Here is a 14,784-nt window from a genome sequence, read left to right as displayed (position 1 = left end):
TATTCTTCTTCCCATTATTTATTACTCCCGCTTTTATTGCTCTTGCCCTCCTCCTCTTCCTCCGGCCCGTCCCCCGCGGTCCCGGCCCGTCCCCGCCCCAGCCGCCGCCGCCGCGCTCCGGAGCCGCCGCCGCCCGCTCCTGCCCGGCCCGGGCGCCCAGGTAGGGCTCGGGCACCCCGCCGTCCCCGCTCCGCGGCTCTCCAGGGATGTCGGGGCCAGGGAAAGGCTCTGCCAGGGATTGGGGCTGCGATGGGAAGGGGGAAGCCCGAGTGGTGGGGGGCGCCGAGCACAACGGGCTGGGATGCTCGGATGGGATGCTCCCAGCATCGTCCTGCTGCCAGCATCGTTCTGCTCCCTGCATCCCCGGGCTGCACCGAGTCCCTGCGCCACAGCTTCGTCTGGGCGAAGCTCCGGGGTTGTGGTGCCCGACAAGATCCTGACTCGTTTTCTCAGGGTTGTGTGGTCCGACTTTGTGCTGTGCTGGGTTTGTTCAGTCCCCGTGAAGTCTGATGGCAGCTTGGGTGGGTAGGACAGAGTTTTTCTGTCTCTAAATCTACTTTTTTGCAGCCACTTGAAGTTTTGCAAGTCCCAAGCCAGGGGCTTAGCCTCCTGCTCCCTCTCCTGGGGCCCAAAGCTTTGCCATTCATCAAGGACATGTCAGCCCATCAAATCCCCAACCTCACCACCAAACCTCTCCACAGAAATGGTGGCTGCCTTTGCTGAAGTGGAGGAAATCAAATCCTTTTGTTTATTCCGAAGGATCTCTGTTTTATCTCTCACTGGGCTACAGTAATTAAAGGAGACCTGTGCTTGAGCTATTTGCCTGGCTTTTGTTTTCTCTTAAGGTTATCCTGGAGGATTTTATTCCCTCCAAAAGGGCATGTGGAAACATTTAGTGTTTTCAGCTGTATTTCATTTGTGTACTATTGATTGTCTCTCCAGCAGAGAGATTTTCTAAGGGGTGGTGGAATATTCCACCCCGACAGAGGCTTCTGTTTCTGGGGCTGTATTTTTCCCCTTCCCTAACTTTGCCCCTTGCTTGCCTAAGCCTCAGAATTCCCTGTGATGCTGTTTGAGGGATACTGTGTGTATTAGGGCTGCTGGTTGGCTTTCAGCATTGTTCCTGCAGGATCCTAAGGTTCCTAAACCTTAAAACCTGAACCCTGGGCTTTGTCAGGGATTGGGAGAGAAGGCTTTTCCTAGGAAGGACTTTTTCACCTGTTGAAAATCCAAGAGGGGAGAGCATCAGTAGGCTGCCATTCTCAATGTGATCCCATCTCGAGTCTGATGCCATTCCAGCACCATCTCTGCTGGGATGTGAAATCCTCGTCCATCTCTTTCCAAAGTGCTGGATTTCAGCCTGGCCACAGGCCTGAGGACAGCCAGCTCCAGAGACCTGCTTAGGAGAGGCAGCCCAGCCCTGCACTGTTCCTGCCCAAAAGACAGGCTGGAAATCAGTTGTGAAGGATTTTCCACTTGGCAAACCCTCCTCTGTGGAGAAATGCAGAGCATCCTCCAGCCATTTTGCATGGGGCATTTTGAGTGCATGGACTGACAGAGCTGGGCAGCTGTGTGTGTCTGCTGGGAAGAGTTAGGATGGAGTGTGGTGATCCAGCTGGTGCAGCATCACCCAACTTAGCCATGGGCACAAACAGGAACACAAGATACTCTCCTATTTCTGGGAGTTGCTTTGTGGTCATGCCTCAAATCCGATAGCCCCCAGGGCAAGTGGCAAGCAGAAATAAGGTCAGGCTGTGGTGTTCCCTTTGTTCCCTGCCCTGGCTGCCTCCACCTTCTCCCCCTCCATCCTCCATCCCTGCTGCCCCCTATCCCTCCTGGCATCTCTGCCCTCCTAACCTTCCCTGTCGCTGCTTTCCCACCAGGATGAAATATTTATCGTGGCTCCGTTACCCTTGTTTTCTTGAAAGCGAGTTTCACACTTCATTTGCAGGAGACATTCAGAGACTTCTAGTTGGGTTTTCCTTCTCACTGGGCGCGTGTGGCGGTGTGTGCGTGACCACCCTGGCCAGCCCCGCTCCTGCCTGATCCGGCTGCCTGAGGTGGAGCATCCTGAGTGATGGATGAGTCTGTAGCCCTGCTGTGTGATAAATCAACAAGAAAAAAAAAATAAAATGGTCTGAAGTCCAGCAAAGAGTTTAGCTCTGCAGCACCAGCCCACAGTTGCTTTGTGCATCCTTGCTCTGGCTGGGATGCAGTGAGGAAAAGGAGTGTGAGTAGTCCTGTAAAGCAACTGCAGGTGAGCTGTAATAGCTTTATCAGTCCTGGACCTGATCCTGGAATGACTCCACTTGGATTTACCACAACAGTGGGGTTTGGGTCAGGTGCTGTCACCTGTGTTATACCCCAGAGCAATGTGTGGCTCCAGCTTTCCCTGGTGGTCCAGGATCCCGATGGATGACAGATGGATTCCTGGTGGCTTGGGAAGCAGAGCTGTGGCTGTGTAACCCTGTCCATTCCATGAGGTTTCCAGATGCCCTCCCACAGCACACCATCAGCATCCTTGTGGGTACTGTGGGTGTCTGAATTGCAGGGCAGGAAAGGGGACCCATGGCTTTCCCATCCCTGCATGGGGTGACTTTCCAGGAGGTGGAAACCTCTGGTCAATGTCAGTGAATTCACTCTGGCGAGAAGGGCAGGAGGGGTTCCCAGGATGTGTCCTGAGGATGGGGATGTCTGGAAGTCAGAGTGGCTGTAAGTTCCTGTTCCCATGGGTGGCATGTCTGTCACTGGGTCTGCATTCCACTGGGAAGGATAAAGTATGTGGGCTCCTGGTGGGGTTTGGGCTGGTTCCCCTCCAGGCTGTCTGATTTTTAGTGTGTGCCCTCAGGATGGGAGGAGCAGCTCATCCCTGTGTCACGTCCCACTCTCTGCCTGGGTGACCTGCAGTGGCTCCTGTGCAAATCCCACCCTGCTCCTGCTATGGGGTCCTTGGAAGCCCAGGGGGAAGTTACAAACACTGGTGTCCCCAAGGCTAGGAAATGGTCACCCAGAGGCCCTGGAGATGGGCATCCAAGCTCCGAGCAAGTCACGTCTCCTCCCTGGAGCTCAGGGATGAGCAGCTGGTGGCAGCTGCCACGCTGGGCAGAGAAAGGCAAATGAAGAGAAGATCAGAGAGTTTTCTGGGTTGTTTTATGGATCCCAATCACAAAGCCACACTTCCAGAGCCAGCAGCTGGCCCTGATGTCTGGCCCCACCAAAAAGAGACAGTCTGTCTGCCTTGCACTTTCGGGGAGGCTCCGAGAGCCCTCCCGACTGTAGTACTGCTGCACGTGGGAGGCTCCTCTCTCTGTATTGCTGCCTGAATGCAATTAGGCTTTAATGAGTCATTAAAATAAATCTCTGTTTCTACTCCAAGCGAACATGCTGGGGGGATGCTGGCAGTCGGAGCAGCAGGTCTTGCATCATGTGGAGGAAGAGGCTGCCCTTCCCTGTGCCCTCCTCCCCAGGGCTGGCAGCCTCCATCTCCCTTTCCCTTGGAGAAAAAGACATTTCCCAAGCACCATGCAGATTAGCAGCTACTGTGAGAGTGGGATTAAACTATAACCAGCCCTAGGGTTGGTTTTTTGTTGGAGGAGCTGTGATCTGGGCATTTGTCTCTTCCCTGGTGCCAAAGGGCAAAATGTGAAAGGGAAAGCACGGTGAATCACCAATAGGCATCCATATAGTTTTCCTAACTGTAATGTAAATGGGATTTAAAGACCTCCTGAGCCAAGAAGGGTGGTGGTGGCCCCTCACCTTATGGGCAGAACCACAAGGCTCGTCTCCCTTCATTCCTCTTAACTGGTAAACAGTGCAATTACCCCTAATGATGGCTATGCTAATTGAATCCCTCCACAGTGGCTGTCTAGCTGGCACACTTGCAGGCAGGAGGGCAGATGCTGGCAGGACACAGGGGGACATGCGTGTCCCTGAGGAGCAGCACCCTTCAGAAACCTGTCACTGTTTCAGCCACCAGTCCCCAGGCTGCGGGAGGGCATGGGTTAAACCCAGGGGGCGAGACAGAGAATTTGTTTTGTGTTTTATTTTAGCAAAACACGTAAATTGGGTGACGCCGCGGCACAACGGATCCGCCCCGGTGTGCTGTGCCAGGGGGACTGCAGCTGATGGGATTACAGAGGCTCCAGCCTCATCCAGAGCTTTTCCCCTGGGCTTTGCTTTCGGGAGCAGAGCTTGCTGCTACACGGCAAGGTTTTGCACAAGTTGTGTTTCATGTGTCAGGCTGGGAGGAACTGGGATAGGGCAGCAAGGGCAGATCTGTGTGGGAACTGGGAAACTGGGGAAATAATTTTCATGGGAATTGTGGAAATGAAGTGGGAAGGGGGAGATGGCATCGATGTCCAAGGCAAGAAGGGTGACAATGAAGCGGTGCCTTGGAGGAGAAGCTGTCCTTGTTTCACAGAAAGCTGCTGAGAAACTGGCTTAGTGGGAAAAAAAAATCTTTGGAGGGAAACTCATTGCTCTGCTTGGTTGGATCTTGTTGGGGATGCTGTGTGGGGTTTCTCTAAACAATGCTTCTGGAATTGATCCTCATCTTCCACTGCATGCCTGGGATGAAGATGCATTTGGTGTCACTGAGTCCAGGTGGAATTAGCCCCACTGGAGGGCAGAGCATGCACCTTCCTGTGGGGGAGGAGCAAGAAAATCAAACCAGGGAGAAGATCGGATATCCAGAGAGTGTGTTTGCAGCCCCCAGGGAATGGAGGGATTCGGCTGAGGTCTTCATGTCCTTGCCCTGACAGGAAGAGCCCACTGGTGTGAGGAGTTGAAGGTTTCATCTTGGAGCAATGAGAATGCTGGAGAGACCTGCCCAGGGCTAGGAATGAACAGTGGAGCATCCTTGATGGGAGGCTGGCTCCATCACACTGCTGGGGAGAGTCTGGGGAGAGTTCTGGGAATGCTGGCTGGGTTGGTACCTTGCCACAGGGTTAAATCAGTCATGGGATACCCACAGCAGTGCAAGGTGCAAACACCAAGGGTGGAATCAGGGTGGAAGAAAATAACCTTTCCTGTTCCTTTCCAATCTCACAAGGATCCATGTCTTTTGCTGGACGTTGTAAGCACCCATTGTGACAGGGGCAACATGGAGTGCAAGTAAGATCCAAGTCCTTACTCTCTGAGTCTGTGTCCTCCAGGAATCCACAGTACAGCAGGACCCAGCCTGGGCTCTGGCTCTCCTCAGACTGTGGCCATAGGCAAGGTCCCTTCAGCACACGTGTGAGGGAAAATTCTCCGGCTTTTTGGCAAGGTTCAGTCTCACCTGGCATCCTTGGCTCGCTCCGTTCCCGGCTGCTGCAGCCGCTCCTCGTGGGGATGTGTGAGTGCTGGGAGGGATGGTGCTTGCAGCAGCGATGCTGGCCAGGTGCTGGCTGCCTCCGGAGCGCCCGTGGGGATCTGACGTGCAGGATAATCCCAAAAGCCTTTCTCTGTGTGACTTGGCTTCACGCCACTGGTTTTGTCCCTGGTTATTTTGGGAGCACGGCGGAGCGGCTCCCCGGCACACATTCCTGGCCTCGGCCACACGGGGCTTTTGCCAGGAGCTGCCCCAGGAGGATCCCTGGGCACAGCGACCGGAGATGAGCCGTGTGGATCAGGCTGAGGATATTCCCATCCTGCATCCCGCTGTGGGCTGCCCATGTCTGACACCTCCCCTGTGTCTGGGGCTGCTCACCACCCTTCCTGGGACTGCATCCACCCGCCCTGGCTCCCGAGCTGGGCTGACTGGGAGCTGGTGGAGCAAACACAGTGGGTAGGAGATGTGTGCGGGGATGAAGAGGGAGCTGCCATTCTCCTCCCCTGTGTTTTAAGCCTCCCTGCAGTGAGGAGGAGCTGCAAATGGGGTTGTAGTTATATAGAGACTTGCCTTCATCCAGGTGTAGCCCTGGCTGTGTGTATTTCTGGGGACAGGGTGGGGTGCCAGCCCCTTCTGTGTCCCTCCGTCGTATCCACGGCTGCAGTTAATCCACGCAGGCAGGCGAGATGGGATCTCAATAGTCGCTTAAGGAGATATAGGACAGATGAGATGCCCAAGTAACAAGATACCAGATAATCTGTGCCTGAGACATCCCAGCCTGCAAAGCTGCCCTTCCTCCAGAAGTCTGAGAAGCACTGGGAGGTCTCCCAGGGAGAGGAGTGCAGATGTGCCAGCTGGTCCCAGGATGTTCCAGGGATCACACACCTGGACAGAGATCAGAGGGGGATGCTTGGTCCTTTGTGGCTGTAAGGACAAATTGTTGGCAGGGAAGTTCCCCTGGGCTCCCACAGGGCAGGATGAAGCACGGTGAGGGAGGCAGTGAACCTGGATGGGCAAGAAGGTGGTTTTTGGCGGAGTTTGGTGGCCAGGACAAGGGATCTCCTGGGCTCAGAGGGTCAGGAGCACAGTGTTAAAGCAGAAGTGCAGCCTTTCATGCCCACCTGCAAGCTGGGGTCTGGCTGGCAGCTTCCACCACCAAAGGTGTTTGTTTTTTTTTTACTTGCGATTAATATCGTGCCTTTTCCACAAAGCTTTTACAAGAAAAGAGCTGGTTTTGCATCCTTGTTGGTATTTTGTCTTTCTCATCCTTGGGCTGGGAAGAGGCAATGGGGAGCCTTGGGGAGCTGGCCCAGGTGGTGGAGGGAAAGCAAGAGCAGACTTGCAGCAGGGCACAGACTTTTTGGTTTTGATGACTGGCCGTGACTCACTGCCAGTCCCACTCAGCTGGGGGACAGTGTCACTTCTGTGACCTGGCTGCCCTTGTGGTAGCTGGGAGCAGGGTGTTGGCTGCAGCAAAACTGCTGGGAAAGCCCCAGGTGGCTCAAGGCACCACATCACAGCAGGAAAAAAGCCTCGGGGAGGAAATGGGTCACACGAAACACCCTTTCTTTCTGCTGGGTAAAACCTTATTTGGAGTTCTCTGCAGCAGGCAAAAATAAAAGTTTTCCCAACTGCTGCTGTGATTTCTGTCTGCAGACTGGTGCAGACTCCAGTATAACTCCGGCAGAACCAGCAGCAGCTTCAGCTGATTCAGCTTCACAGTGACCCAGGGGTTTGTCACTTGGGAAGGAAGCCTAGGGGTGAGCACTGGGAGCAGAGGGAGGCTACTGGGGGGCTGCCAGCTGCATCCCACATTGCCATTGCTCCAGGTAAAATTTCACATTTCACCCCTGTGTGGTGGGGTCTCCTTGGCCCTGCTCCCCTGTGGCTCAGTTTGTCCCCTCATACTTTGCAGCACAGAGCACCTGACATGCAGAGAGTTTGGGGGACCCCAGCCTTGCCTGAGCACCCATCCTGGGGGTTTGCAGCAGAGGGTTGATCCCCCTGAATCTTGCGGGGCAGGTCGCAGCTGCCTGGGAGCTGCCCTGTTGTTTGCTGCCATGATCTGTTTTGAAAAGGCAGCCCCTGATGCTGGTTTTTTCCAATTAGGCCCTGGGAGATGACTCTGGTGAGGCAGCGGCCGGGATAATTTACCAGGCAGACATTTCATTGAATTATCCCGTGAGCTGCAGAGCAAAACCAGGAGAGCAGAGCCTGGGTCGGGGCAGGACTCATGGCAAGGTTCAGCATGATGCTCGTGGTGTGTAACCATGCCCTGCCCCAGCCTAAACCTGCTCCCGAGCTCTGCTGTGAGTGTTTGACCCCCATGGGGTAGCAGGGATGAGCTCGAAGCTGCAGGGACACCCAGGGTGAGTAAGGACAGGAGTGGCTCAGCTGGGTTGGGAGTGCTGGCGGCTGGCAAAAACCTCGCCACTGACTTGCAAACCATGCAAATCTGCTATGGATGTCACTGAAGGAGAATAAATATAGAAGCCTCAGATGCCACTCGTTCCCAGAGTCACTTTTCAAGCTGTAACTTTGCACTGTGAGGCAACATCAGTTAAAGAAGATGTATAAATCCTAATTTTGTACAGGTGATTTGTGTGCCAGAGGGTCCCCACAGCACCCTTGGGTTGTTGCCTCTCCTGAGCCAGCCGAGAGCGGGTGAGCAGCGAGTGCCAAGGCATCTGCTCCACCTGGGATATTTAAACATTTAAACAACTCTCGACTCCCTTTTTAAGCCAGAAGGAGAAATGGGACTGTGCCTCAGGGAACTGGATTTGTGCATTCCCCTGGGATGCCTCTGTGCCCTGTCCTGCTCCAGGACAGCTCAGCTCACAGTGCAGCCCAGGCTTTTACAGGATCCATACAAATGTATGGCCTTTTGTTGGGATGGAGCAGTGGGGCTGTGTGGAGCTGAGCCAGTGGAGCACAAACTGCTCCTTTCCCAGCAGGCTGGGATGTGTTTGGGAAGGGTGGATGGAAACAGGTATGGGCTGGTGGCAGAGATGTGAAAAGGCTGCTGTAGTTGTCCTGCCCCTTTCTGGACATAATTTAGTTTGTAATTCCCAAAACCCCAGTTACTCCTGAGACTGTGGCTCTTGCTCTTTCCCTGAGAGGTGTTGCATTCCCTTCTTCATCCATGCAGGAGAGAGCTGTGGGCCAGAGAAAGCTATTTTATAGGCACAAACTCCGTAGAAAAAGTGAACTTCTGGGCTGCTGGTGGGCAGGGTTTGGGGAAGGGGAGAAGGGCAGGAACTTCCTCCTTTTGAAAAACACCCCCTCGAAAGAGAAGAGGAAAGACAGCACTTCTCTTGTGCTTCATTTTCATTTTTGCCTTTGTTTAACATTCACTATTTTAATAAGGAAGGGCCCAGTTCCTGAGCAGGGCTAGTGAAATGCTGATCCCAGCATTCCCAGAAATGGGAATACCAGAGATGGGGCATGGAAGCCCAGCCATCCTCTGAGACACTCAGACCTCAGAGGTGACCAAAGGATCCCCAAGGTCCCTCCTTGCCCGGGGTCATTCTCCAGGGCTGCCTGCTCACTCCAATCCTCAGGCTAATTGGATGCTGCTCTCTGAGCTCTAAATCAAATCACAGCTCCCATGAAATGAAGTTTTCTGGACGTGAACAGCTGCCTGCATCATCCATCACCGCCCAGCTTGCGGCGTGTCCCTCTTGGGGTCACCAAAGGTCAGCGTTTGCCATTTGCAGCCACCCACTGTCACCTTTTTCCTGCTAAGGAAGGCACCTGGGGAGGTGACAACTGCACCAAAGGCTGCCTGCGTGTCCCCTCACACTCCTGGCAGCGGTTCAGGGTGCGGTTTGGTAACAGGGAGCAGGAGCTGAGTGTGTTGGTCTCTATTATTAGCTCTGTTCCAGGTCTCCTGATGGATGGAGATATTAACTGGGTTATGGACATATTGATTTCTTTGGGTTTTTTTTTTTTCCTTTATTTTGTGTGTGAGAGCGGCTCAAGGAGGAAATCCAATGCGTGCCCGCCTTTTGGCTTCCTACAGGAACTTCCCATGAGCTGAAAATCAATTTGTGGCAGGCAGGATGTGCAAACCACCACAGCAGAGCGAGGAGGGTGGGTGATTTTTGGAGAGAAAGGTTCCACACTGTGCCTGCTGGGACATGCAGCAGAGAGGGGCCAGGGCAGAGTTGGGAAGGTCTCGCCTGGAAGCTGTCACCTCTCTCCGTTAATTAGGGCTGCGTGGTGAGTGGGTAATTAGATCTCCTCAGCTGCAACGGGCTGGCACTTGGGCCCTATCAATTATCCCTGCTCTGGACGAGGCACAGAGGGACGCAGGGCCAATAATGAAATGCGGCTGCGCTGGGCATCGCCGGGAGGGCGGGGGGTGATGAGGCGATGGCTGCACCCACTTATTGCTACAAGTCCTCAGTTTTGGTGGAACAGCAGATTTGGGGCATGGGATCATCCTTTCCTGGCAATTTGTTTTACCCAGCTTTGCAGCACCCACCTTTTCCAGCAGTCTCCTTAAAAAAAAGCAATTTATTTAGCCCCGCTGCAGTGACACTGGTGGGGATGGGGACACTGGGCAGCCCCTTTGGGAAGGGGGATGAGCTGATGGTGGAGTTTTTCTCCTTGTTCTCCCTGCCAGGGCTGCTGAGTGTCCCCGTGGCCATGTGGTGCTGCCTGTCCCCACCATCCGGCCCAGGGCCAGCGTGACTGTGACATCCTGCCTGTCCTTTTCCGGGTAAGTGTCCGTGGGGTGGGGGGGGGGATGCTGGAGCTCCCCTGTCCTGGAGGGGATGGAGGAGAGATTTCATTTCCCAGCGGCACCTAAAACATCGTTGTGATGATGCATCCGCCTTCCTTGTAATAAATTTTAAAGTGGAAAAGGCCAAGTGCTGACTAAGCCAGGCCTGTGCCCTCTTCCTGTAGAGCATTGCTCCAAGCTTGGGAAATGCATCCTTTCCCTGCTTCAAATTAAAGAAAATCACAGGGGGATGAAATAGGGCTTCCCACAGATGACAAATCAAGGCACATTCTTGGGAAATGGGGAAAGGCAGGCAGGTGCAAGGGGTGCTGTCAGACCACGTCTAACCTCTCCCTCCACTTCTTCCAGGTCCAACGCCTCCGTCACTGAACGTGAGTATCCCCAGGTGCCATGGCACAGAGATGGGGGTGAGGGCTGCTTAGCCTTTTAAGTGCCTGACAGGCAGCCAGGGTGCAATTTTTGGGCTCAGACTGTTGTGGAGTTCAGAGGCTCCTTTTTGGCTTTGCCTGGTGAAAAGACCAGGTTTGTTCCTGCATTTTGAAGCAGAAGCTGGATTTTCTGCTGGGAGGGTGGAAATCAGCCCTTTTGGATCAGTAAGGGTGAGGTTTTTCCAGTGGGCTGTGGGGTGTTTGACCAAGAGCCCAAGCCAGACCAGCAGTAGCAGTGAGGGGATGTGATGCTGCATCTCAGGTGTCCTCTCACTAAGAGGAGGAGGAGGCTAATATTGGATGATACTTTTCCAGCTAGGGAGAAAGGAATGAGGATGCAATATTTTGGGATGACTTGTGGGCATCACGTCCATGATGTGATGACAAAACCAGGGAAAGGTGAGTTTTGTGTCCCTGCCTTCCAGAGTTTGATGGAGAATCGGTCGGATGACAGCGGGAACTGTTGTTATCACCGGGGGAATCCTAGCGACGGTGATCCTACTGTGCATCATTGCTGTGCTCTGCTACTGTAGGCTACAGGTGAGTGTTCTCTGCCTTGCCACCCCCACCTGGCACTGGAACAGGCTCCCCAGGGCAGTGGTCACAGCCCCAAGCCTCCCAGAGCTTAAGAAGTGCTTGGACAATACTCTGAGGCACATGATGTAATTTTTGGGCTGTCCTGTGCAGGGCCAGGAGTTGGACTTGATCTTTCCAGCTCAGGATATTTTATGATTCTGTGTTCCCCAGGCCAAGGTGGTAAGGTGGTGCTGGGATAGGGTTTGGTGGTTTTTTTTTTGTTTTTTTGTTGTTTTTTTTTGCCTGTGATGGCAGGGAATTTAAACCTCCTATCCCCCAGTTATGTCCTTCCCTCCCCTAGGTGTGGGGGGTACTGCCCTGAGGCTTTTGAGGCTCTGCAGCACTTGCTAATTGAGGTGCAGTCTTGGCTAGGTTTGCAATACCAGATGGAGATTTTTATATAATTTTTTTTTTCCCTCTTGTAAATTAACCGAGGAGGCTTTCAACAAGGGCTAGCTACGACCTCCTGCTCTTTAAAAGTTAATGTGAAGTCTGTGCCATGCAGCAATGCCCGTGTGACGAAGAGCACAGCTCTTACTTTGAGCAGTTTTCAAGCGGCAGGATGAAATCCCTTCTTTCCCCTTGCAAACCTCGCAGGGGGAGGAGGGAGAGTTCCCCAGCAGGAGCAGCATGCTCGGGTCCAGGTTTTGTCTGGCTTCTGCCGCTTCACAGGACCCAGGAATGCTGGAGCAGATCAGCAAGAGGCCCCTGAGGGATCCTCTGGCAGCGGGATGAGGGGAGCGGGGATGTGGCAGAGCTGCTCCGCTTCCCCTCATACAACCCCTTCCCTTCCCGCAGTACTACTGCTGTAAGAAAAATGACTCCGATGAGGAAGAGGAGGAGGAGGAGGAGGAGGAGGAAGAGGAAGAGCCCGACCTTCCCACGCACTCCCACCTCGTCATGTGCAACGCCTGCAGCTCCCGCATGGTGGACGGGCAGGGCAGCCCCGCGCCGCCCAGCGAGCTCAGCCAGCACGGGCCTCACACCTTCTGCCCGACCTGCTCCCCGTACGGCTCCCCCTTTTACATCCGGACTGCCGACATGGTGCGCAACGGCGGCGAGAGGGTGGCCTACACCCCCGCGTGCTGCAAGGAGATGGGGCCGCCCCTCAACATGGCCGCCCTGCAAAGCTACACGGTGAGCCGGCACGGCCTGCTCCGCGACAGCTTCCCGAACCCGCGGGCCATCAGCACGGAGGTGTAGTCACCATTGCCGCTGGAACAGGGTGTCCCCAGCCGGCGCCCGCTCCAGGGAAGGGGCTTTTCGCTTGTTTTTGAGGAGAGGAGCCCGTAGCCCAGCCCGAGGCCAGCAGGGCCCTGCTGAGCACGGCACGGCCAAGCCTCACGGGCCAGAAGGCGAGAGAGACCTCAAAGGGCAACGTTGAACCGGCCACCTCCGAACCCATCATAAGTGTCATTATTATCTACTCTCTCTCCCAAAGGGACTTGTCTAACGAGGGCTATGTACAGTACAACCTAATTTAATTACCCCTGGCTCGCTGAGCCCAGTGAGGCCTTCGGTGTCCCCACACAGCCACCGCAGGTGACGCACACGGAGCGATGGGCTGATGCCAGCTGCCATCCCCGCTGAGTCCCAGTGCCGAGCAGGGCATGGCAGCGCTCCTCGGCCATGGGCAAGTGAAGAAGGGAAGATCCAGGTCATCCTGCTCCCCTCGTACTGCGTCAGTTGCCGCTGGCAGTTTGCTTTTCTGTTCAAGTGTAAGATAGGGCACCTTCTCCCACCTGCTTCTCACGTGCTGAAAGAGTTCAGGACATGAATTTAGGTCACTGACGGGGGAGGCAAAGGTCCTCGCAAAAGTGCTCACCCACACCAAAGCCCCCACCTCTTCTACTCTTCACAAGCTTTCTTAGGAGCAGTTTTAACTTGGACCCATGAATATGGAAAGATTTTACTTATGGGAAGAATTGAATTCTTAAATAACTGCGGTTTTGGTCACCTTCAGCTTTCAAAGCCCCACCCTGACAGCTCTGACGGCCAGAGGAAGGTTGGCTTTAGGATGGATTTTGCTTGTGACAGCAACAGCAGAGCCCACTGGCTCATGTCTCGTTGCAGGGCCCCCCCACTGGAGAGTGGTGTTCAGGTGGTTGGGGTCCCTCTGCTTTTGCTTCTGGAAGAAGAAGGTGCAAGACCCAAATGTGTCTTGAACACCTTGTAAACGTGGGTTCACCGGCACTGCAGCAGGCAGTGACAGCCAGTGACTCTGTCTCTCTGCAGAAATGAATGTGGGAAAGTTTCTTCTTCCTCCATAAATCAAATTAGGTGAAAAATTACTAAAGGGACATCTCCATCATTCCCAGGCACTTCCATAGCAACCAGTGCAGGACTGCTTTGCTGAGCACTTCCCATTCATGGCAGGGAGGAGGGACTGGGACATCAGTGATCCCTGTGGAGGCTGTTGGAGGCAGTGGCAGGAAACCCTTGCCATGCCTTTGCAATATAGGGCAGGACTGCTCAGAAACGTGAGTGGTGGAGTTTTATTTTCACCACTGCAATTTAGAAATCATCCCGCTGCTCACAGAAGGGTTTGGACTTGACCTCCCCACTCACACACAGAAAAAAGTAGGTCTCAGCACAGAGACACAGGGTGCACCAGCTTCGAATATCCACGTTACCAGGCAAAAGGCTGATGTACACATTGGACCTGCCCATGCCTTGGCACCTCTGATCTGAAGAAAGGAGCCAGACAAAACATGGTGATGGTCCTTGTAACCAAACACCTTGCCCCAGCCTGCATTTTACACACACTTTCTGAGCAAATGTTATGCACCATCTCCCTCACCTCCAGCCCAAAAAGACATTGCATTTCCATTATCTGGAGACTTGGTCTGGCTGCATCGCTTTTACAGTCTCTTTCCATCCTCCAAATAGTGATAGGTTTTAATGTCCTCTCACATTAAGGGCAGGCAGGAGGGAAGATGAAAGTTACCAGCAGCAAAGCTCTCTGGATCCTACTGGTCAGTAGTCTGTAGCTCCTGCTGCCTCCCATCCAGCCAGCGCTCCTCCCTGAAAACATGGTTTGTAACTGGAAGAAAATCTTGGCTAACTTGATAAATCCCATTCTTTCCCACTAGAGCATCTGCTCAGCTAGGTCTTGTCATGCTGGGAGCCACGAGAAGTTAACGTGTCCCAGCGTGGTCTCTGCCAGACGGCCTCGTGATGCCGTCCCCTTGGCGGGCGCAGAGCCAGCACACGGACACAGCGGCTCCTGGCATCCAACTCTACCTCTTGGCACACAAAAAGGCTTCCCACCACCACAGCAGTGCTGTGACCTCCAGAGGGTGGGAATAACACTTCTGTGGGTCACCCTTGTGGCTGAAGGAAGGCCACTCCATTGTCATCTTCGCCACAAGCAAATTGAGCGTGACCTGTCGCAGGCTAACGAGGCGCCAAGGCTGGGGAGGCAATTCCAGAGCAGCCAGATGGCCAAGATGAGGGTTGGCCTCAGCCAACACACACCCTGGCTCTGGCACGGCTACAGGGAAATGGCTGAGTCTGGAAGGGCTGGAAACACGGGGGATGCAGCTGAGAATTAGAAGGTTTGGGAGCTGGTGGAAGAACAGGATGGGGTAGGGGCAGGGATCCCAGATTTTTTTCCACTTGAGATTCCTCCTGTTACTATTCTCTGTCTTTGTTGCTCAGCTATGGGTCCAAATTCAATGTCAGAAATAAATGAGGACTTTGAAATACAAACCAGGAGTGGT

The 14,784-nt window shown here is 54.0% G+C and overlaps 1 protein-coding gene across 2 annotated transcripts; it reads left to right on the top strand.

The window, feature by feature from the left end:
* The first annotated feature begins 1,862 nt into the window (after positions 1-1,862).
* Positions 1,863-14,773, top strand: FAM163A (family with sequence similarity 163 member A). Of its 2 annotated transcripts, XM_015636960.2 has the most exons (4): positions 1,863-10,034; positions 10,407-10,429; positions 10,912-11,026; positions 11,861-14,773. In XM_015636960.2, exons 3-4 carry the CDS (start codon positions 10,934-10,936, stop codon positions 12,263-12,265), a joined length of 498 nt encoding a protein of 165 aa, XP_015492446.1. In that variant the 5' UTR covers positions 1,863-10,034; positions 10,407-10,429; positions 10,912-10,933; the 3' UTR covers positions 12,266-14,773. The 2 variants fall into 2 exon arrangements, with proteins under 2 accessions (XP_015492446.1, XP_033372362.1); XM_033516471.1 differs by having other exon boundaries at positions 1,863-11,026.
* The last annotated feature ends 11 nt before the right edge of the window (positions 14,774-14,784 follow it).

Source organism: Parus major, chromosome 8 (assembly GCF_001522545.3).
Source record: "Parus major isolate Abel chromosome 8, Parus_major1.1, whole genome shotgun sequence".
Classification (NCBI taxonomy): Eukaryota; Metazoa; Chordata; class Aves; order Passeriformes; family Paridae; genus Parus; species Parus major.
The sequence above is the reverse complement of the archived record's forward strand: the minus strand, read 5'-3'. Positions and strand labels throughout refer to the sequence as shown.